Source organism: Solea solea, chromosome 11, assembly GCF_958295425.1.
Source record: "Solea solea chromosome 11, fSolSol10.1, whole genome shotgun sequence".
NCBI classification, from domain to species: Eukaryota; Metazoa; Chordata; class Actinopteri; order Pleuronectiformes; family Soleidae; genus Solea; species Solea solea.
Window position 1 is genome coordinate 3,734,234 of NC_081144.1, and position 23,443 is coordinate 3,757,676.

At 39.4% G+C, this 23,443-nt stretch overlaps 2 protein-coding genes across 6 annotated transcripts; one reads left to right on the top strand and one right to left on the bottom strand.

Moving 5' to 3' along the window:
- Positions 1-653: 653 nt before the first annotated feature.
- Positions 654-5,274, bottom strand: cnbpa (CCHC-type zinc finger, nucleic acid binding protein a). The gene is made up of 5 exons (XM_058642341.1): positions 5,133-5,274; positions 2,458-2,602; positions 2,180-2,245; positions 1,761-1,959; positions 654-1,647 (listed from the first exon to the last, which is right to left on the bottom strand). The coding sequence occupies exons 2-5, from the start codon at positions 2,597-2,599 to the stop codon at positions 1,524-1,526; spliced, it is 531 nt and encodes a 176-aa protein (XP_058498324.1). The 5' UTR covers positions 2,600-2,602; positions 5,133-5,274; the 3' UTR covers positions 654-1,523.
- Positions 5,275-7,544: 2,270 nt separating this feature from the next.
- raf1a (Raf-1 proto-oncogene, serine/threonine kinase a) lies at positions 7,545-22,680 on the top strand. Of its 5 annotated transcripts, none has more exons than XM_058642337.1 (18): positions 7,545-7,724; positions 13,464-13,690; positions 13,770-13,882; positions 13,998-14,100; positions 14,190-14,347; positions 14,773-14,862; positions 16,148-16,301; positions 16,777-16,896; positions 17,066-17,090; positions 17,631-17,746; positions 17,850-17,967; positions 18,421-18,505; positions 18,633-18,809; positions 18,892-18,938; positions 19,046-19,164; positions 19,307-19,438; positions 21,231-21,365; positions 21,471-22,680. In XM_058642337.1, exons 2-18 carry the CDS (start codon positions 13,490-13,492, stop codon positions 21,609-21,611), a joined length of 2,034 nt encoding a protein of 677 aa, XP_058498320.1. In that variant the 5' UTR covers positions 7,545-7,724; positions 13,464-13,489; the 3' UTR covers positions 21,612-22,680. The 5 variants fall into 5 exon arrangements, with proteins under 5 accessions (XP_058498320.1, XP_058498319.1, XP_058498322.1 ...); XM_058642336.1 differs by lacking the exon at positions 7,545-7,724 and adding an exon at positions 9,424-9,951; XM_058642339.1 differs by lacking the exon at positions 7,545-7,724 and adding an exon at positions 9,425-9,951 and having other exon boundaries at positions 16,777-16,836.
- Positions 22,681-23,443: the final 763 nt, after the last annotated feature.

The following is a 23,443-nucleotide window of genomic DNA, read 5'->3' on the forward strand; positions in this document are numbered from 1 at the left end:
TATATTTACAAGAGGTAACATACTCTAGCCTTTACTATGTAAATATCAATTAGCATAGATTGGATTCATCCTTTAATAGACATATTTTATTCCATGTTTTCCCTGCACAAGCTTTGTCATTCTAAAATGTTCCTAGTTCCTGTACAGCTGTGGAGTGAGTTCTCATACTTACACTAATTTTGCCTCAACTCATATTATAGTTTGTGACTATAACCATAATTCACTAATTTGGGGTCAAAAGTCAATACAACTCACTAATACCATTATGTCCATGATGGTTTTAACTCCAATGGGAGACAATTTGATAAATATGTATACATAATAAAACTTGAGATAACCTTATTCAGTTTAAACTCATCAGAAAAATACTCTTTAAGTGACAGTGTCCACTTCAAACTATTGTCTTAATCTGGTTAAAATCAGCAATGCAGATTCTGCAGGTGTCCTGCCAAGGTAAACACAGAACAAAGCCAGAAAATGTCTACAAAGAAAGCAGGATCCACTTTGTACGCAGTTACCCTAAAACATAAATGTACACCCAGTTATCCATAAACCCAAGTGAAGAACAAAATGATCTTTCTTCACAAACATGAATGAATCACTTGAGAGCAAAGACCTGTAAATAAAAACGTATGGACTCAAATCAGACAAAATGTCATCCCCGTGCTCCTCCAGCTTTATTGATAGTTTAAAATTACATTTCTATTTTCTAGGACTTCAGTTGCACTTTCCTTCCGACTTAAAAACTGAGTACAAGCAAATGGTATTTATACAGTAGTCTAAGTGATATTGTACAAAAATAACATTTTGATTTCTGTGAAAACATTTTTCATTCCCAAATAACTCCTAATTCTGCTGTTCCAACAACTGTTCTTGATGTTCAATTTTGCCAAGGTAAAAAAACAAAAATTCCAAAGCCATTTTGAAAAGGAAAAGTCTACCTTGGACTATTATATTTAAATTGTAAACAGATTTCTATAAAAGAACATGTCTCTTTTACCTCCAAAAGAAAATTTATATCTTAGCAATATAACATGTAGTTTGTCATCACCCTCTTTGCTGCTTGTAGGGCTGAAATGCATCATGTTATGAAATGTTTCCATGTCATACTCTCTTGGCCAACTCATTCCACTAAAACGAACCAAAATAACCAATACATGGAAGTTCGGTTTCTATTTACTCCCTTCTGCTATCTCATTTTACTGAGACTCACGTCCATAAGCTCAGAGGTCCTATAGATGCCCATATGTGTTGTCCCATTTATTCATCTCTGATCACCAGTGGCTTGGAAAGGGGGGGTTCTTAAACAAAGCATTATACATAACACCGCTACCAAACTAAAACATTTTTGTATTGAATGCAGAAGATATTTTTTCACCCCTTTCTTTGTATTACATGTCGAGAGGCTCACTGGCCTGGGACTAGCCTCTGTTAGCCGACCTTTGGCCAGTGAAGAGGATTCAGAGAAAATAATACAACCAACCATCAATCTGAAAAAAAGGAGGGGCAACAGAGGGCACTGATTATGCGGTGGCTTCAATGGAGCAGTCTTTTGCCATGTGGCCTGCCTTTCCACATTTGTAGCAGTTAGTCTCAGTAGCCTGGGATCTACTGCAACGCACAGCAACGTGACCAATCTCGCCACACCTGAAAGAGACCAAAGACACAAGTTTCTTTAGAAAGACAATATTTAATTAAGCAACGTCTTGTGCTGCCCCCAATTTAACTCAAAAAAAAAAACAACATAAAAACTCACTCACCTGTAACATTTCACCTTGTCGCAAAGTTTCTGGATGTGACCAAACCCACCGCAGCAGTAGCACTTCTGCTCGTTGGCATGTTCACAATCGCGGGCCACGTGACCAGCTTTGCCACAGTTGTAGCAAAGCTGCTCCCTCTCCTTTTTGGGCTCCTTGCAGTCCCGGGAAATATGCCCAATTCTGTGGCAGTTATAGCACGCTGTTAAGAAGGGAGGGGAGAATTATTAACAAAACATCAGGTGGTGTTCATATTCTTCACATTAGAATTGTTTTGCTATTAAAATGCATTTGTATTTTAGAGAAACTCATCCACCACTGAAATTGAACTCTTGATGAATTACCTTTACAACTGCCTTATTAAGTACCACTCCACAACAATGGAAGGTAAAATAATTATATAAGAGAAAAGCAATGCTCACCATCCTCAGAGTGACAACAATCCCGGGCCATGTGTCCCTGGTCTCCACAACGATAGCAGAACATCTCTGAAATGACAGGGGCAGATCAGTGTGAAAAGAGGACTACAATATTTCAAAAATAAATGGCACTTAGCCATTCAAGTGCTAAAATCCTGCCTGTAGTCCCAAACCTACAAATAATGAGCACACAAACTGAAGTTAAATAGAATAACGTGGAGCACAGATATTTTTGCAATATTTATCTAGTAGAAGGTATGGCCCGTGTAGCGTGTAATTACCCTTGGATCGGCCCCGGCCCCTGCTACCTACACGTGCGCCACCACCACCACCACCACCGCCGCCACGGCCCTGGGGACAGTTCTTGACCCAATGCCCAGAACGGCCACATCCAAAACACTCACTGTTGACGTTCATCTCCATGACCTAAGCAACATAAACAAAAAAATACAATGAATATCAGTGAATTGTTCTCTATTCTTTCCGTTAATGCTCATATGAACTGTTACATTGTGTGCAGTGCAACAGACACACCTCCAGGATTATTCACTAAAAACAAACAAAATCTGTAGTTTTCCAACATAAATTGCCATAACTAATTGAAAGGTCTTTGTGCTGACTTATTTCAACCTCAACCCTCTTGCTGAATGATTTGCAATGAAATTGTTGGAAGACATTACATGGTATTTGTGTGAATTTCTAGTGCAAACAAATATAAGGAATCACTGACATACCCGCTAAAACCTGACCCTAAATGGTAGAAAGTAGCATCTCATAGTGTCAACCTTTTCAGCACAGGGTTAAAACCATATAACATTAAAATAGCACATTCATTTTGTCACTGGTGGTTAAACCTGTTCAGACTACAGTGCCTTCTATGCGCATCTAATTGTCATTGTTGTGAAGACTCATCTTGAATGACATGACATATCCACCCGAATGTGTGATAGTGGTTTCTACTCGGACACAAACAGTTTCCCTTTTCTTTTACAAAGTGCTGTAGCCGGTTTGTCAATGGCCTGCAAGTCTGTTTGCAAAGTTTGGACACAAGCTAGCTGTTAAGTATAAAACCTGGCTGCCTCTCCAGACTTTGTGGGTGCAACCGCCACACAGACTCACAATAACTCACCATACGGTTTGGAGAACGATAACTGTACATGCCCCCTGCACTCTTTTTCTAGTTTATCTATAGCGTCCCTTTTTATGACAAACTGCACCTGCAATGTGGCATTGTTCATAAAGTATGCCGAATCACTGACATTAAAAGGACTGAATACATTAAAGGAATGTTCTCCTTTGATATATACATATAACATTTAAGTGATGCAACTGTTTACAACTGAAACTGACAACAGCTGACATGCCAATGGTGTGTATTTTTACTTTGCTGGAATGAATACTGTGCTATCAAGAATGACCTGATTGAGAGATAACTAATGAAGCATTTTTGAACAAGATTAACGAATCATCTTGAGAACCATTTGATTTTTTTTTAGCTTTTAAATCGTGTTAGCAGTTTTTGTGGAGAGGTTGACTCACGTTGGGTTTTTCTACAGCCAATGCAAATCTTTGCCATCTCATAAAATATAACTGTAAAATGATTACAAAGATAAAGAAGATTGCTTGAATTAAACATTTATTGACAATTAATCTGCAGTTTGCATTTTCAGTTTATAGTGAAATACAGATTATGTTTTACAAACAAACAATCAATTCTTCTACTTCTAGCCTTGTGTCTGAGGCAAATTACAGCACACAACTCGCATCAATGTTGGAAGGGACAGCCAAACATGGTGACTACCAGAGGGGGGTCTAATCTACAGTATAGGGACATTTTAAAACAGCTGTAGGGTGTAGTATTTGGGGGCATCTAACTAACTTACAATTTCTTCAGTGGTATCATGCTGAGATCACCACAGGCCAAACTTCTGTTTGCTGACGGTGCTGAGGACAATTAAGCCAATGAGAATGAGAGTTAATCAGTAATCAAGCCCCATGTACTCAATAAAAGATGACAACTCTAGGCTTTGGGTGATGGTAATTGGGCTAACTTGTTGCGTGTATTTATTTGCAGTAACACTCTGGAATCAGTAGTCGTAGCTTATGTAATGTCGAAAATTGAAAACAAAATACGTCCAGTCCCCCCCACGAGCCTCACAAAAGCTCGTTTTCACCCAAGTATTGAAAGTATGCCCGAGCGAACTGACTTTTCCTTCCACGTGAAGCTACACGCCGTTGACTGCTACAGGAATGGACATGAGAGCATGTCGTGGTTCTTGTGCTAACTTATTAAGCTAACTCGAGGGGACAGGCACGCATCCTCGTGCCGTATAGACCAAACCTCCCCCGAAACACGGGCATCGGGTAAAGTAATAATTCAAATCAAGATATTAGTTTTTAAAAGGCTCATCATGTGCTACATATGCTGACTAAAAAGCATTATTCCTACTAAACGGACTCAAATGCCATAGGTTGAGGCTACGCTAGCGTTGGCCTAGTCACGTTGATTTCACTGCGCACTCGCGAGACCCGTGGACTAGCTGGCTAGGTAGCATATGCTAGCGTACCACCAAGCGAACGCAACCAAGAAGCACGTTTCAGTCGACGATCGCTCCCTCTCTCTGCCAAGAAAATTGGGAAAACGACGCTCACGATAGTAAATGCTGAGCGTAGATGTGTTTTGACGAGTAATCAAGCGAATACGGCACGAAAACAAAATCTCCCGCGCAGGACGCAAACATCAAAGTCGTTGACGGGCTAACTTTAGCAGGCCGCACGGCGGAGCCACGGCTCCATTAAACGTGAGCGAACCAAAGCGGTGTATTCACACAAAGGAAAACCGAGCAAAACCGAGCGTTTGACACTAAAGGTGTCAGGGACGCTTCGTAGCGTCAAAGTGTGCAAATATACAACATCTTACGAACAAATAGATCACAGTGCGGCTTTATTTGCTTACCTCGCTGGATAGTTAGCAATATCAGTGTTTACGCCTCCTTCTTTGCGCTACATGCGGTGGGAGCAGGAGTTCCTGAATTGTCATTCACTAAAAAGCTGCGCTGTCATTGGCCACCTATTCTTCGAACAGCTAATCAGACGCGAGCGTGCCTGGACACCGCCTCTGCGAATCAGCCAATCATGGTAGTGAAATTAGCTTCTTTTTTTTCTCCGCTTTAATTTTAAACATAAAAACACAACAACACAAATATCGGGTGATGTATACAAACATTAAAAGCGACAGTACTGACGCTATTGAGACGTAACAGTAGTTACGCATAAGCTAATAATAGACAACAAATTACATTTATACATGCAAAAGATAAGGAAAATATGTAGATATACAGTGCTTAAAAAAAAGTAACATAACAGGGGGTCTATCTGTTATATATTTTTTAGAAATCTTTGAAAAACTTATCTAGCAAATAACTGAACTGAACTGAATTCCCATTTTATACCCATTTTGAGTCGACTCACTGGGATCTTCTCTGAGAAGTCAGAAATAATCAAACGCATAACATTCAACCACTAAAACTAATTGTTCTCTTCAGGAATGCAAGTAAATAACTAATTTGACATCTTAATAGAGAAATAATAATGTGCTTTGCTATTTTTTCTGTTTTGTTTTTTTGTACAACACTAAATTTGATCATTCCTGGATAGCAATAATAATTATTAGCTTCATGTGTATTAACCATTACAGAAACATAACGATTTGGTAATTATAATTGCCACTGCTGTTCATTTAGGGCAGATGTGCCTTTGGGGGGGTGGTCTAATAAATGATGTTTAGCACTGTATATCATGAATATAAACAAGGTCAAAGGTTATCAAATGTTTTCATGTGACAATTAATGTTGGCAGTTGCCTCAGAGAAAAGTGCCAAGGCTGCAGAGTTTCACCTGCTCAACATACAAACAAGTCCTTGGCTGAGTTTTTAATTAGCAGTGTGATTTCAACTTTCAGCTTTATTCTCATGTGTATTATTGGCAACGTCACCTAGTTCAATTAATTACTTATTTTCTGACCTCCAGCAAACAATATGAGACATGGTAAAAACATCAATCATAATAAATATACATTCAAGAAAAAAAAAAAATTAAAAGTGCTAGTGCAAGTAAATAAACACAAAATGTCTCTGGGTTGAACTTCAGTTGAAAATCATGAAATTGCAATCTTTTATTTAGATGGTTCTATTTCCTTTGCCAGTTTAAAAACACAGCATGTAAGTGTTAAAAAAAATTATATCTTCAAGTTATTATCCTTGTATTAGACTGTAGTAGTCACATTTTAAAGGTATCTCAGAAACAAGTAAAAACATTGTGACTGGATATTTTACCCACATCATACAGCCTTGGTAAGGATTCAAAAGGCTTCAAAGGATTCCAAAGCTTTATTTTCCATATATTTATGTTTTTATGGAAAAATAACCCGTTATCGCTGCAATGAAATTCACCTTTTCTCCATGCCCTCTACCTGATCACTTGGGTTGAATAAGAAAAGGGAATAAAATTACTATACATAATAAACAACATTTACAGTATATATTTATATGCATAAGTAGTTTTATTTTATTTACTTAATGTCTGTACCAAACTCACAGCTTCATATACCATTAGGAAACAAACACTTTAAAAAAAAACCAACTAATTTTAATCAAATTTCCAATAGCTATCTTGTGTTCTGTCTCCATCATATGTGATGAATGTGTTTTACCTGTTTATTGCATTATTATTATCATTATTATTATTGATTGCAGAATGTTTGTCCAAACTTAGGCAAATCACTGACAGAGTGTGTACTTGGAACTCAAAAAAGAGAGAAAAAGACATGGTGAACATATTATGTATTTGTTTAAAATGATTATTACACACAATCCTGGTGCAGATTCTTGTCGTCCTGGTGGAAAACATATACAGATGCACTGAGTACAGGACCGATACAGACAGAAATCCATGGGACCTGTGTCTCAGCTAACTGGCCTGAGTGCTCAGTCAGATCAATAAGTGGGGAAGCAGCATACGTCTCACTCTTAAGGTGGATTTGTGTACAAAGCTCTAAACACAGTGATTTCTCACTCCTGCGATTACCGTCACAACTGTTAAATGCAAAGCAGGGGGGAAATTACCTGAAAGGATTGACAGATGCATGGACATAACATCCCACTGTGGATGAAATACAATGGAAGAGTTGCATTTGGGGCGGAGTACCTTAAAAAGCTCCACGATGACAAAGCCCTGCCCTCATCCTCACAGAAGCAGTATTTATGTTATCTGTTACACGACTGTATCTACTGTAAAGATCTTTATTTTTTTAAATGTAGTGTTTGAAGGCTGGAAATACAGTTTGCTGTCAAATAATAAGTACCGACAATGGTTTTATGGATCAGATCTTTATCTGACATTTTCTGGCTCTGCTGCCTTGTTTGTGAGGCTGTTTTTTTATTCTCAGACGGTGTCACCTATACAGCTTGCTGAGAGGAGCTATGAGCCATCTGTGATTCGGGGACCTCAGGGGACCCAGACTGGGATGCTACAAAGATGGTGAACACATGGTGAGTGTGGAGGTTACAGGTTCACACGGTGACACACGGTTCAGAGTTTGATGATGAAGACACTGACAGTGTTTGTCCAAACCTGATTTTTGACACAATGGAAACATTTCAAATCCATGTAAATTAATCAATAGTCAGTTTTACATGAACTTTATGTGCAACTTTTTGTTACCCTTGACTTTCTATCCTGCATAATATATCCTTTTTTTTATTTTATCATACATTGGATATGTATTGTCTTTTTCATCTGATGTGAAAACCTAACATTGCTGGTATAACAATGAGGAAGTCTTCAGAAGATGCATTGTTGCACTGTTCCCATGTCTCCAGATGATGGTGCACTTGGAGTGAATAATCTTTTACTCCAAACCTATAGAGGGCCCACTTTTTACTTTTCAAAAGAATTAAATCTATCAGTATTTTTTACTTGGGCTTGCCTTTAAATTCAAGCTAACATTTATTTTCATAATTGAGTAATCTGTTATTTTTTTTATTTTTTGCAATGATTTGATAAATAGTTGGAGTTAATTAAATGTTAGAAAATGTTGAAGAATTTAAATTCATTGTTTCCCAAATGTGCTCTAATATCTTGTTTTGTCCACAAAGAAAAGAGCAAAGAAAAGCAGGAAATATTCACAATTAACGCTATTTTAATTTTTTTTTAAGTTGATGGTTAATTTAGTAATTGATTCTTAGTCAGTTAATTAATTAAATGATAATCATTGCAGCCATACTTTATATGCTGAAACTATGTATATATACATATATATAAACATGTACTGCTTCATTTGCTGGCAGTATGGCCTAATTCTCCCCCAAACTGTGACATATAAGCTACAGAAGTAGATTTCTTCATATACGTAAAATGTTATCACATAATGACATGTAAACAATTTGGAAATCAATTGTATATTTTTGTAAGTAGTAACAGTGAAGAGGCAGGAGTCAAATTTGTACTTCATCAGTAGTGTTTTATTCCAAACTGGTAGTAGGCCTATTTATTTGCTTTTTAAAAAACCAACAATCGAACAAAAAAACCCGATATTGTTGCAATCTAAACTTTTAAAAAAATCTATACTATGTGTGTGTATATATATGTAAGCTACAGAAGTAGTAGTGGACTGAAGTAGACTTGAGATGTGTCTTATACAGTATATTCAATGTTCTCATGTAAAACAATTTGGAAATCAAGTGTCTATTTTTGTAAGCAGTAACAGTTTGTGCTCATTTATTGTATTTTTCCTCTATAAAAACCCCCATTAACATTGCTGAGAGACAGACTATCAGGATTATTGCCAAGGACTCTCTCTGTGTTGCACTGTTCCCATGTCTCCAGATGATGGTGCAGTTGGAGTCAATCATCTTTGACTCCAAACCGGTAGTGACCTTTTTTTTTCCTTTTTCTTTTTCCAAAAGATATTATTGCAAAATCAGTGCTTTAAGAAAACAAAAACAAACTTTATATCAATATCTATCAATATCTTTGCTAAAACGTTCACTTAAATGAGTTCATCCTCCCTCAAGACTTTAAATGCATTTTATACTGATAAGATATTATTATTCACGGACATATGCAACTAATTTGAAATTAATTATATATAATTTTATCAGCTTTAACAGCAGTAACATTGCAGTGGGAGGGCTTTGCTCAGTCAGTGTGTGTGTGTGTGTGTGTGTGTGCTCGTGATGCTTGTAACTCTTGTTATGACTGTAAGCTCCTGTTTCAATCAGTGGCGTCAGACGGACGCACGACTCAAACCACTCAAACCTTGTCACCTTCTCCACCAACAACGTAAATATTGGTCAGGAGAGCGCAGCATTGTCGTGGAGGCACTTGTGGGAGTTTTACTTTGAAAGTCGCCTCACGAGATTCAAAGCGAGTATCGCTCGTCGTGTCACTTTTGAGGGTCCGGCCGGATTTTTTTTTCTTCCTCCCGTATTCAGCACAGCAGCACGTCTGGGAGATACAAACTTTTCCTCCATTATTATTTTAAGTAGCCACTAAAACTCAACACGCCTACGACGTCGACGTCCAACTGCAACTGCTTTCACTCACCGGCGACAACAGTAGTTCACAGAATTTTCAGCGGTTTTTTTCCCCTCTCCCTTTGGCAACTTTTTTCTCTCTTTCCTTTTTTTTCTTTGAATGCGTTGCAGATATGATGATGTCACCGACGCCACTTTTTCCTGAAGTTATGGCGGAGCACAACTTCTGTAACTTCTCTTGGTAAGCTCACACACACACAAGGCTACGCGGCGTTTAGCATGGCTGCTATCCCGGTTATGCGTTTAATGCTAATTACAGCGGCTAACACAGCTGCCCCATAAGGCACACGACCGAGATAAGGTATCGTTTGAACGAGTGAGACGTGAACGGAGGGTAAATAGAGCCGCGTACTTGGGGAGTTTAACCATATAGTTGGCCTCTGTTTGGGCCTACAGCCACAATTTCACTGTAATATCTGGCACTACCGGGCCTTAATGAAATGTGCGTAGCTACCAATATTTCCTACAGTTGTGCTAATGGTGCATTTCTTTAAGCAGTAGCCGTGTCGGCGGTTAAGCGATATCATCGAACATCACGATTTTTTTCGTTTTTAAAAAAAGAAGCACCCACAGTAAGTTGGCCGTGTTGAAGGTTCTTTATTAAGATAATTGTGAATGGTGGGAAATCAGTCAAGATTCCACGCGAGTGATTTGAAAAATGCTGTCTAATTCGCTGACTTATTTGTAAGTTTCACAAAGTGGAGCCTGAAACTTGGCAGTCTTTCCTGGACCTCATGATGTTTAAATGATCTCATTTAAATGTCAAAGTTCAAGAAAATGTGTGTTCTTTGAAGAAGTTTTTGTAACATCGTACTGTTTTTGAAACTTGCACAAGCTTTTAGAAGGTGTATTTTAAATCTAAAAGCTTCCAGAAAATGAAAAATACTCCTGAAAGATGACCAATTTGAAGTGACTTTGGCAGCATGGGCTCATTCTGCTTTAAAGGGTGACATATTGTCTACTGAGTTAGACTCTAAATGCATTGTATACGTAAAATATTGGCATTTTAAATGTTTTGGAAATTAATTGTAGATTTTTTTTGCACAAAAACAACAGTAGCAGTGAAGTGGCAGGTCTCAAGTTTGTGCTAGTGTTGCTCAGTGTCAATGATTCTTGGCACAAGTTAAATATGTATTGTGTTTGTAATGTTTTAATTGGCCGTGTAAAATATAACAGGGGCCTTAATGTTATTTCCAATGACCAAGTTTCCAGATGATATTGCCTATTTTTGTGCCTTTTTAAAAGATATTGTTGCAAATTTAGTAGGATAATCGTGAATAATAGTGGATAATAATCAAATTCGCTGACTTTAGTTCCTGCTGATCCTGCTGATGTATTTAGTAAGTTTCATAAAGTGGAGCCTGCACCTTACCAGTCATTCTTGGACCTCATGATGCATAATGATCTAATTTAAGATTCCTGTTTTTTGCACTTTATGTTAATGCTCAACAAAATGTGCCTTCTTTGTAAGAAGGTTTTGTAATGTCATACTATTTTGTAACATTTTAGTCTTTCTGCAACTTCCACAAGTTTTTAGAAGGTGTTTGTAAAAATCAAAGTTTCCAGAAAATGCTTCTGAAAACTGACCAATTTGAAGAAAATATTAACCACTACTAGTATGTATGTCCTTTATAGTAAGCACATCTTTTATATATATATATGTGTGTATATATGTGTGTGTATGTATGTATATATATATGTGTATGTGTGTGTGTGTGTGTGTACATATATATATACATACATATATATATATATATATATATATATATATATATATATATATATATATATATATATATGTGTATATGTATGTATGTGTGTGTATATATATATATATATATATATATATATATATATATATATATATATATGTATGTGTGTGTATATATATATAGTTGACTTTAATTGCTTAATAGGTTGTCATCCTATATAAGCAAGGATATAAACATGCTACATGAATTTTAAACTAAGATATTTTCATAAAGCAATCGTGTTATCTGTCAGAAAAATCAGAGTTGCATAATTTCCTCATATCATTCAGCCCTACAAGTCTCGGAGCTGTGCTGTGCCAAAATATGCTAACCTGCAACAAACACTTACCTCACTTACATTTCCGACTTCAAACACTTAAGTGTAGTCTCTACAAACAGTGGTATTTAGAGGGACCAACTGGGAGTCATGTCTTAGCAGAATGGACTAAAGTCTAATACTTATTGTGTAGTTCTTGTTTCTTCTGTTGATACCCTTTTCTGGACGGATCGCGGCTCTTGTTTTGAACACAGTTCCTGTCGCATGGTGTGTGAAGGCTGGCAGACCTACAGTCCTTCATGTTCCACTTTCTTTGTAGTTGTGACAGACGGGTATGTGTATGCTGTGACACCTAACCATAATCTGCAGTTATCATCTCTTCAGTGGTAGCATCTCTTAGCGGAGACAAATGAGTGTTAAGCTGGGGAAACTTAAACACATTGAAAGTGAACACCAAGAAGGGAAACTTGTGTGTGTAGTTTTTCAGTTTGTATTGAAAACAAACCACAAGAGGAGGATAGTGTTTGTAATGGGTAGGTGCTGCTTGCTTTGTAACAGCTAAACCTTTTTTCCCCTTAGGCAACTACTTATTTGACAAATGTTTTTTCTCCCTGTGGAGTGTTCTTCATATGTATATTTCTTTATTTAATCAGACATTGTTTGGGGACTTTGTGATCCTCCCTTGTGTGTTATAAACTGGTGTGTTTTAATTGCCGACCACACAGAACAAATAGTCTGTAAATAACACGACTGACCCCATTGTTGGTCTGAGAATTTCTTTGTCTGAGTGGATTAGTTTGTCTGCATTGCTGCTGCTTTTTAAATGGAGTGGAAGATGAAAGAAATGTGGCCACAGTCTAGTTATTGGGATGTAATTTCTACATAAAACTAATTTTTTATAAACGGCTATGCACAAGACCACTAACTGGATCAAAACGTCAATGTGTTCTCGATACTGAAAAATGGCTGTGATCACGTCATCCTCCATATTGAGATTCTCTTTGGAGATTGCATCCAAAAATGTCACTGTCTCAAGTTTTTTTAAAGGGTGATTAATTTCTTTTGACTACGGTTTTTGAAATATTTGGTGAGTGAACAGTTTATAGACTTATGTTTTTAGCCACAAAAGGCTGTCTTAATGGTAAAGTAACAGACATATTCTTAAGATTTTGTAGACCTAAGCAGGTTAGCCTTTTGCTAAGTTTCTGAAATGTGTTTTTCTTTCTGCCCCTGTAGGTTGTTATGTTTTCAGTGAGAGGGAGTGTCCCGGTCTTAGGCTGGTTCATGAAAACAGCAGAAAAGTCAGTGTTGATAATGTATCACTATCTCATAGAGCCACACTTGAAAAAAAAAAAAATTAAATTATAGAAATTTCCCTTTAACCAAACCTTCATTTATTTCACTGTTTTTTTTTTCCCCTCCTGTAAAATTTTGACTTTTACATCCGATTTCATTTCATTTCAGGTAATTAATTTCAACACTCAAAGATTGGTCAGAGTGGACTTGGAAAACATTTATCATATATTTGATTTACACTTTTGTACTGATTCTGCACACAGAAAGAGATCTTATGTAATATTAATTAAGGATTCAAATGGTGATATGTGCTTTCAAGCCTTCTGAGCACTAATACTGTTAGTGTACTGTTGTGTGCCTTTTTTTCAGACCACTGAGAGCACTTGGCCTTACTAATGGAGCACCTCCAGGGAGCGTGGAAGACTCTGAGCAACGGCTTCGGAATGAAGGACTCTGCGTTCGAGGGCCCGTTACTTTCACCGACCATGGTGCAGGGCTTTTCCTGCCAGCGCCGCTCCTCAGATGACAGCAAAATGCCCGACTCCAAGACGAGCAGCACTATTCGAGTCTACCTCCCGAACCAGCAACGCACCGTGGTGAGTTGATTTCCACTACAGGTAGACTTTAGCCGTATTGTTATAGAGCTGCTTACATCTTTGTTTTGTCATTTGTCAGGTAAATGTGCGACCAGGTATGACTTTGCACAGTTGCCTGATTAAAGCATTAAAAGTTCGAGGGCTGCAGCCTCAGTGCTGTGCTGTCTTCAGGCTGCTTCCAGGACAGAGGAGGTGAGCTCACCACTGTTATGGGTTTGAAACCAGAGATCCACAATGATCATATTCTTAATTGCTTGAGTCACTCTGATATCCTTTCATGAGAATCTTTTGTCCGTTTTTGTGACAGTAAAAAATTCCGCATGGATTGGAATACTGACTCCACCTCTATGATCGGGGAAGAGCTGCTGGTGGAGGTTTTAGATCATGTTCCTCTGACAACACACAATTTTGTAAGTACCTGAAGCACTTACGATACCCTCGGTACCCAAAGAGCGTCTTGCCAAAGAATTAAAAGTATTTCTTTTCCTCTTATTTTCAGGTTCGGAAAACATATCTGAAGCTGGCTTTCTGTGATATCTGCCAGAAGTTTCTTTTGAATGGTTTCCGTTGCCAAACATGCGGTTACAAATTCCATGAGCACTGTAGCACCAAAGTGCCCACGATGTGTGTGGACTGGAGTAATATCAGACAACTCCTGTAAGTGCCTTCAGGTTGACATGCAAGCATCATGTAAAAGGGCTATCAAACATGTATATCATATAGTATCTTTTATTTTCACATTTTAACCCCGTTTAGCACGTTCATCGGCTAATTAAATGTGAAAATTAACTGAAATTGTGCTTTTAAGTAATTAAAGGAAAGAAAAAACAGATTCTGATGATAACACAGCTCTCTGATTTGGTTAAAGCTTCTTCATATAGTATGATCATAAGAGTATGATCTTGTGTACCTGTACTGTTATTTTTCATTAATTCATAGTGGTCAGTAATCAGTGATAATGACAGTTATTTGAGTTAAGCAGACACACACACACACACACACACACACACACACACACACACACACACACACACACACACACACACAAACACAAACCCTAATCTCTCTATTCCTCTTTTCAGGCTATGTCCAACACCTGGCGACGGCAGTGGCCCATCATTGCCACCGCTTACATCCCGGCGAATGAGAGAATCCCTAACACGGTTTCCAAGGTGACATGACATAACCTTGTGCTCTATTTTACGTGTGTGTGTGTATGTATATATATATAGTGTGTATAAATTCATTTACAGGTACGTGATAGCTTTTTAAAGTCTCCAGTTGTTTCAGATTACTGTATAATAAATTTGACATGTTGGGTGGGTGAACCATGTGTAGACTTGGAGATACTCAAGTTTGGACACAGTGGGATACTTTGCTGTAAGAACTAAATTTGGGGAGTGCTGATGTGCAGTAGGTGCATTTTTGGTACTTCAGGGTTTAGTGAGGAGGCAGAAGTGCATCTCTGACAGATTCTAGAGAGGGACACGTCTGCTCTGGTAATGTCTGGTGACTTGTTCCGCCATAGGCGAACCACAAACAAGCGCAGTCTGGACTGAAATTGTCCTGCGAGTAGGGATGTGAATGCCAAATGGTGTTTGACGGAGGAATACTGTGGTCAAGAAGGAACACAAACCTGTGCAATTATTTTTTTCGCAGTCATGATCTCATTTCTAAAGAACCTTTAATCTTAATTGAATTAAATCCTGCTTTTAATAACGTCATCAGCGTCATTATGGGGGCTTACTAGTCAGCGAGCTGATGTAAGGAGAGGCGTGAAAAGAGTCTGTTGTTTCAAGAGCCCTTCAAATAGTTAAAAGCACACCGAGCTGCCAAATTAGCACTCAGAAAGTATCAAGTTGCTTAAATGCTTAAAAGTTCTGTGTTGGCAAAAGGGGATTGTTCTGCAGGAGTGCAGTCATAAGTGTGATGTAATATGATCTGTGTTTACCCTGTTCAGCTTGATCCCCACTGTCCCCATTTTAACCAGTTCAGTACAGATAAATGGTTCTAGTGCAAAATTATTTTGAATATTTAATCTTGTCGAAATGAAAGTGTGTGCTTGTAAAAGGGAATATCATAGGTCAATATTTGGATTGTTTGGTTATTAATATGCATTCCTGGTAAGCGTGGTGCCCTTCAGCTGAGCCAGTGCTTGAAATAAGGGCAAAACCACAATAAAATTGGCACATAACCACTTTGACCTACTTTCAAATTGCATGTGTGCAAGTAGCTTTTCTATGTACAACATAAATTAGATAAAGGAAAGTGAGAGAAAATGACAGAAATGAAACCAGAAAACCCCCGTGCCAACCACCAGCACCACACCCACATAGCGGCCCACTTTTAAAGAAGTCACTGAATTCAGCATCTGTTTTTCTGTGAAATGTCAGTTTTGACGCAGTGACAAACTATCACTGCTCAATCCTAATATTCGGTACTTGTTCACCCTTGCAGCTCAGCCCACCGCTATTCCACCCCTCATGCCTTCAACTACACCACACCCTACCCACCCACAGGCGTCGGCCTCTCCCAGAGACAGCGCTCCACTTCCACGCCCAACGTCCACATGGTTAGCACTACCCTGCCTGTAGACAGCAGCATGATTGAGGTAACTACACACCATATGGGCCCCTTGGGTTCTTCTGTAGGTTCAGGCAGCCACTCCTAAAATATCTCCTGCCTGAGAGTGATCTTTCTCTCCCTCACACATCTCAAGCATTCCTTTTTTCTGCACCATGCATTATTCTTCATGTCTCTTACCTAAATCTGTGTTAAATAATCCACATATGGACAGTTTGTTTTTTTGATTATTACTCCGACTGTATTATATTCTAGCAATTTTTTTAAACTGTCCCACTCTTTACTTCCTCCTGTTGAGTTCTAGTTTCTGCTTTTTCATTGCCACTTTATTTGCACAACTAGGTCACTAGGTTTGCATGTTTCAAAGAATATTTCCCATATTTTCTGAGCTGGTAGAAACCTGAGCATCACTCTTGTCATTGTTCCTTCCTCACTTTACTCTACTCTGTCCCTTTCCCTCCTTTCCCCACTGGCCTGTTGTATTGTACCCTGTTGGGGAGTAGCTAGAATGCCTGAATACCTTCCCGAGCTCCTGGTGCCATAGATTCTGGCTGAAGAGGAAAGTAGGTATTGTGCACTTCTCCCAGTCTTTTGTTGAGGCCTCACCTGAGAGACCAGAAAAGGTTAGAGAGCAGATTGTCTGTGTTTGGTCTGAATGGCATGCCTCGCACACAGGCTATCTGCATTCACATCTTAGTTTTGAAGGCTTAACATGAGTGACAGCACAGCATATGATTTATTGTGAAAACAAACTGACAAGCTTTGTCTGTTTGTGTGTTTTTGTCACTCTAGGATGCAATGCGTGATCATGATTCAGGTAGGTACCTGCATGATTACAAATTCTTCACTTCACTCTCACCCCATAAAGATTATCATTGAATTTGAATAATGAAGTGCAAAGTTTTATGTTTTTTTTTATTCAAACTTGTGATTTGATGGTATAACCACCACACCCCTCACAGCAGTTCACAGTGAGGTCCACCCATTACATAATGGGCATTAAAATCTGTTGCTGTAGTGGAGAGTAGTAATAAAGTGAGATTATTAAAGATGTGATGGGCCATTAAAAAATGCCCTGCAGTCTTTTATCATCAATCTTTTCCCCCCATTTCTGTTGCTTATAAATCATTTAATGTGATGTCCACTAAGAATCACCCTAAAAAGTAGTACAAAATGTACTATAGTACAGCACAGATGGTTAAAAAAAAGAAGATTTTAATGTGCAAATTAATTGAACACATTATACTGTAGTCTTCTAGTGTGATTTTCTTTTAATTTATACAGCAAATGATAATGGATACAACCAAAAACATCCATCCTGAATCCTTTCCTTCTTTTCCTCTTTGTATTCCTAAAGCGGGAAGTTCCCCCAATCAAAGCCCCACAGGCTGGACCCAGTCTCAATCTAAAGCCCCTGCTCCAGATAAGCGAGAGAGGGCACCTTCCTTCAACACGCACGAAAAGAATAAAATTGTAAGTCACTATTGAATAATTGTAAGAATATTGGTTTAAAACGCATGTATCAGTTTTAAGCGCCTCTCACATCATTTGCATAATGAGCACTTTTTTGATACAGAGGCCTCGGGACAAACGGGACTCAAGTTACTACTGGGAGATTGAGGCCAGTGAAGTGTACCTGAACTCCTGCATCGGCTCAGGCTCCTTTGGAACTGTGTACAAAGGGAAATGGCATGGTAGGAATGCATTTTAGACGGGGCAGGGCACTTTCAGGTGTAACCACTAACACTTTCACATTCCCAAACTATACCTAAAGCCGGTTTCACACTTGATGCGTGTGACGGCAGCAGCGCTGATCTGCCGTGTTTCTCGTGTATCTGTCATTCAACACCACGTGTGTCTTCCTGCTCGCCTGCCGCGGAGCTGCTGTGGGAGTGTCTGCTGTGTTTGAAAATGATACATTTAAATACTCCTCTAAACTAAACTAAACTAAATGCAGGGACTCTTCAGTCTGAAGCCATGCATTTGTTGGTGCTACACACCTTTTCACAATAAAATTTGGCTCATGTTGATAATCGGTGAAACCTGCCCAAACTACTTGTTCTAATTGACACATTGAATGGTGAGGAAGATAAGTGTGTGTGTGTAGGTTTTAATGTTTGCTTACAATAGAGTATTTTTTGTTGTAGGTGATGTAGCAGTAAAGATTTTAAAGGTGACTGATCCAACACCAGAACAGTTCCAGGCATTCAGGAATGAGGTGGCTGTGTTGCGGTAAGAGTCAAGCATGGCTGCAGTGTTTGTTTATCGAACAGCTGAAGTTTGATCGTTCATTTATTCATTGCAAACTTTTATCTTTGTTTTGGTGGTGATTTCTTCCTCCCCTCTGATGCTGTCGCAGGAAAACACGACATGTCAACATCCTGTTGTTCATGGGCTACATGACAAAGGACAACCTAGCCATTGTGACCCAGTGGTGCGAGGGAAGCAGCCTCTACAAACACATTCACGTCCTGGAGACAAACTTTAAGATGATCCACCTCATAGACATTGCCAGGCAGACGGCTCAGGGCATGGAGTAAGTCCCTAAGTTTTGATACATTTTAACGACAAACAAATTAGGAAATATTAACCTTATGTGATTTATGTCTCATTTTCAGTTACCTGCATGCAAAGAACATCATTCATCGTGACATGAAGTCCAACAGTATCCTTTTTTCGTCAGCGTTCTTTAGTGTTTGTACTTGTTCTGCGTGCACTTAATGTACAGTTAGTTTATGTGTTGAAGCTTTAAATTCCTTGACAGTGGTGCAGACATCTTCTTGCATGAAGGGTTGACTGTCAAAATTGGGGATTTTGGTCTTGCTACAGTGAAGACGAGGTGGAGCGGCTCTCATCAGGTGGAGCAGCCTTCTGGATCCATTCTCTGGATGGTCAGTAACGCGGCTTTAATTTCACTGAAGCAGTAAGAAATCTGAGTCATGAAAATCAAGAAAAAGGCAAAAACAAAAGAGGTATAATAAACCAGAGAATGTCATTTTGTGCTGATGTTTTTTTCCGCCTCTATGTCCACAGGCTCCTGAGGTTATCCGAATGCAGGATAAGAATCCCTACAGCTTCCAGTCGGATGTCTATTCCTATGGAATTGTTCTCTTTGAGCTCATGACGGGAGAGCTCCCGTATTCCCAGATAGCAATTAGAGATCAGGTAAAATCTTTATCATTTACACAGCTCAAACGGTATATTAAGTCTTACAGGCTATAATAAGAATAACAAGTTTTTCTACCTTGCTTGATTTTGTCATAGCAGTCAGTGTGTCAGTCGGTAGTGTGACCAAAACCCAGCTGTTAAAATACATGTAAACATGTTAGTCAGACTGTTGTACGAAATCTAATTTATCAAAGTTGTTCTAAACCTAATTGGACCTAAGCTGTTCAAGCACTCGGCGCATGCAGTAATAATCGAAGAAGCCAGTACACAGAAGAAAAAAATACCAAATAGCAATTTGTAACTAGCTAGATTAAATTTATACTCTTTGCTTAAACAATTTAAGGCGTGAAGGTGTGTAATGGCACATGACACGGTACCAGCTAGCTGTCAGCTGAAGTTATTTTGGTCAACCAGAAAGCACCTTGCATAGCGGAGTCATTCATTCATTTGTTGTCTACCGCTTTATCCTCTACACGAGGGTCACAGGGCACTGGAGCCAATCCCAGCTGACCAAGGGCAATTGGTGGAGTCACACCCTGGACAAGTCACCAGTCCATTGCAGTGCCAACACGTCAATTTAGGATGTCCAATTAACCTCTGTATCGTTGTGTCATGGAGTAAAACCCACACACAGCTGGAGACAACATAAAAACTCCAAAAGAAAGGCCCTTGGTCGAAACCGGGACAGAACCTGCGACCTTCTTGTTCTGTGAGGCAACAGCATAATGGAGTCAGACACTTTGATTTAAAAAGAAAATCAATTCATTGCTAGTGCTTGTATACTGGGACAAGGACAGTAGTACAGTTTGACGTTTTTATGCACAGTTAAGTCGAGCTGTGGTCGTAGCTGGAATTAATTGTGCATGGAAATGTACTGCGTGTCTGAGCTCTGATCCTCGCCTTGGTCCCGCTGTCGGTTTAGAAACCCAGGGCAGAAGGTGGTGGAAAGACACTGGGTCGCTGTCTGAAGGGGGTTGTGGAGCTGGCCTAAGGCCCACCATGGAACACAGGCGGACGCCCTGGAGCCAGTGGCCTAATTTTAGACCCCGTAACACAACCCTGTATGTGTGTGTGTGAGAAAAGGGGTGCATGGTTATGCGTATGTGATCCGTGGTTTTTCATCCTCTTACACACCACAAGACGTGCTTTGGATCGTGCCTGGCTCCTTGTTCAGTTCAGTTTAGGGTCCGTTTTGAAACAGGCTTAAGTTGCTGTAAAAAATGTGCCTGTGACTACTGTTATGATCCAGTTGCTGTACCCCTGGTCTCCTTGATACTGTAGAATGACTTTGTACTCAGCTGACCTGGCAAGCACAGAGAGTTCTCCTATCATCCTTTATCTCCGCAGCATCATGCTCTCATGCCGTTATAATAACTCCAGTGTTTTAAATGCTTGTCACCTTAGACTCACTGGCCATATTTATAAAGTATTTCTGAGCTCGCTAAGGATTGATCAGGTGTCTCCTACTGTCGCACTAACCTGACTCAGTAATTTAACTCTACATTATTTCATATATACACTGTCTGAAGCTTGCCTCAGACGGTGTACAGTATATTCTCTGTTGCATTGCACACGAGAATCTTCACAGACGTCCTTTCTTTAATTTAATCTCAAATATGTGCAATTTAATCTGCATATATGAAAATAATCGCACATTACTCACAACAGTACAGAATGTTGCTCATGAGTGTAACAATGTGGTGTGACAGCTTGTTGTGAAGCAGATATACAGCAGAGTGTAATGTGGATGTAGCTGTAGTCTCATCTGATCTGTTCTGACCCCCCCCAGATAATCTTTATGGTGGGAAGAGGCTATTTGTCCCCGGACCTCAGTAAACTCTACAAGAGCTGCCCCAAAGCCATGAAACGGCTGGTCGCTGACTGCATCAAGAAGTCCAAGGATGAGAGGCCGCTCTTCCCGCAGGTGAACTATTTCTCTCCCTGTAATTTTGGGGATCAAGTTGAATTATGAGTGCTTCAAAAAAGCAAACTAATGTGCACTTTTCTTCTCATTTCTGCACTTTTCTAGATTTTGTCCTCCATTGAACTTCTGCAGCATGCCCTCCCTAAGATAAACCGCAGTACCTCAGAACCGTCCCTGCACAGAGCCTCTCACACTGAGGACATCAATGTCTGCACTCTCACTTCCACCAGAATGCCTGTATTCTAGAGGCCCACACAGCACCGCCCCCTCCTCCTCTCATTACGTGTCCCCACCTCTTCCTCTTTGCAATCGTCCAAATACTCAGTACAACCAAATTCTCCACCCGGAGATGCCAATATAAGACATAAAACAAGTGTACAGTACATGCAATCAATCGTAAACCAATGCTAATCAATAAGATATGGAAAAGAGGAGAGAAGCACGTCTGAGATTTATCTCAGGATGATAGTGAGTGGCATGTACACATGAAGAGGTTGGCATGAGATGTAATATGGGAGGTGGTGCCTTGCTTTCCGCTGAAGTACGCTGAGGCTCCGTGGTGTCGGTGCATTTGGATAAATTGTAAATACGTGCACACACACACACACACACCTACTTAAGACGGTGAAAAATGGACTTTGAAGGAAGCTCAAGAGAAGGACACATGTGTCTCTTGATTTTTTTGGGGGGTTTTGTGAAGCACACTCTTCCGCCCGGTCGTCCTCGTCTCTGATGATGAAGAGGACCTTTTTTAAAGCTTACCTGCCTTAAGAGGAAACTAAGCCTGGACTCGGATCCTGCACAACTTCATTTCCTCTAGTTATCACAAAACAAAGCCGTTGGATGTAGTTGCACAGTAGTAGTTGATTTTTACATTGTCTTACACGATAATGGAGTAGATATGGGAAATTTGTTGTCCTTTTTTTTTTGTTGTTGTCATTGTTGTTTATCGTCTTTACTTTATTTGGGTCTTTTGTTTTTTGAGGAATTAGCCTGTCAGACAGCGAGCATGAGTGATGATGGAAAACTTTGCACATTGTAGCAAAAAGCAATGGTTTTGTTTTAGCAGTCTAAATATTGGTTTCATACGTCCGAGTGAAGCAAACCGTAAGATATCCACACATTCTCATCAGTCCTTCCATGGCTTTGTTATCATGAGCTGGACATTTGGCGGTTGTCTGAATATTTAAAATTATTTGGAAACTAATTTTTGTTTTGGTTTATCGTGTCTCTTTCAGAGGAGGTTAAACATTTTATTGTGAACTTGGTGAGGAAGGTGTCTATTCAATATTTTAATAAAATTAAGTTAATTTTCTTTGCCAGAAAAGTTGTTTTGGTCACTTTTTCTTTTTTTTCTAAAAATGCAGTAATGTGTGCAGGTAAGACGGGCAGCTGACGCCAGATTATGCTGCTTCTCCAACAGTGAAATCCCACACACGTGCGAGACTTTGTGGCGGGGTGTGATGTTTGCTGTAGCAGTGGCAACGTGGTGTAAGCTCACAGGGGATCCAGTACAGACACGCAACCAGGGGATTCCACCATTGGCTGATGCCACTGAGCGCGGCACAGCCACTGGCACGCTCGGTGGAACAACCGTCATTCAGCAAGGGAGGGACACGGTGGGAAGAGAGAGGACAGTTATATTTTGTTTTAGTGTAAACATACAACGTGCTTTTCCTGCTCCACTAGGTTCAGTCCCAAGTGCAACTTCAAACATATGTATGGGGAAAATATACTGTGATCTAAATATAAGTGACAGGATTTATATTGTATGGATGACTCAGCCCAAGGCGAGAAACATGATGGAAGCTTTTTTTTTATGCACTGTCTTGCATTTGAATCACATGTCTTCGAGACCAGCCCTGTCCCAGGGTAAAATAGGCCCGGTCATCAAAAGCGGAGCAGCACATTAAAGAGTGAAGCCATCGGCTGACCACTAGTTTTCTATTTTTATAACCTTTTTTTGCCTTGTGTGTTTATCTGTTCTATTTCTGCATTCTGACAAGCCACACACGCCTTGCCAAGATGAAATCATCAGAGGCCAGACACATCCTCCCTTCCCTTGGCCTACAGCAGCT

What these genes read in the sequence shown, in the direction of transcription:
- cnbpa (XM_058642341.1), bottom strand. Translation starts at nt 2,599, where the DNA reads ATGGAGATGAACGTCAACAGTGAGTGTTTTGGATGTGGCCGTTCTGGG. An exon ending in GGGCCGGGGCCGATCCAAGG is followed by an intron (nt 2,246 to 2,457) that starts GTAATTACACGC and finishes CTGTCATTTCAG; the next exon opens with AGATGTTCTGCTATCGTTGT. An exon ending in TTGTTGTCACTCTGAGGATG is followed by an intron (nt 1,960 to 2,179) that starts GTGAGCATTGCT and finishes CCTTCTTAACAG; the next exon opens with CGTGCTATAACTGCCACAGA.
- raf1a (XM_058642337.1), top strand. Translation starts at nt 13,490, where the DNA reads ATGGAGCACCTCCAGGGAGCGTGGAAGACTCTGAGCAACGGCTTCGGA. An exon ending in CTGGATCCATTCTCTGGATG is followed by an intron (nt 19,165 to 19,306) that starts GTCAGTAACGCG and finishes CTATGTCCACAG; the next exon opens with GCTCCTGAGGTTATCCGAAT. An exon ending in AGATAGCAATTAGAGATCAG is followed by an intron (nt 19,439 to 21,230) that starts GTAAAATCTTTA and finishes GACCCCCCCCAG; the next exon opens with ATAATCTTTATGGTGGGAAG.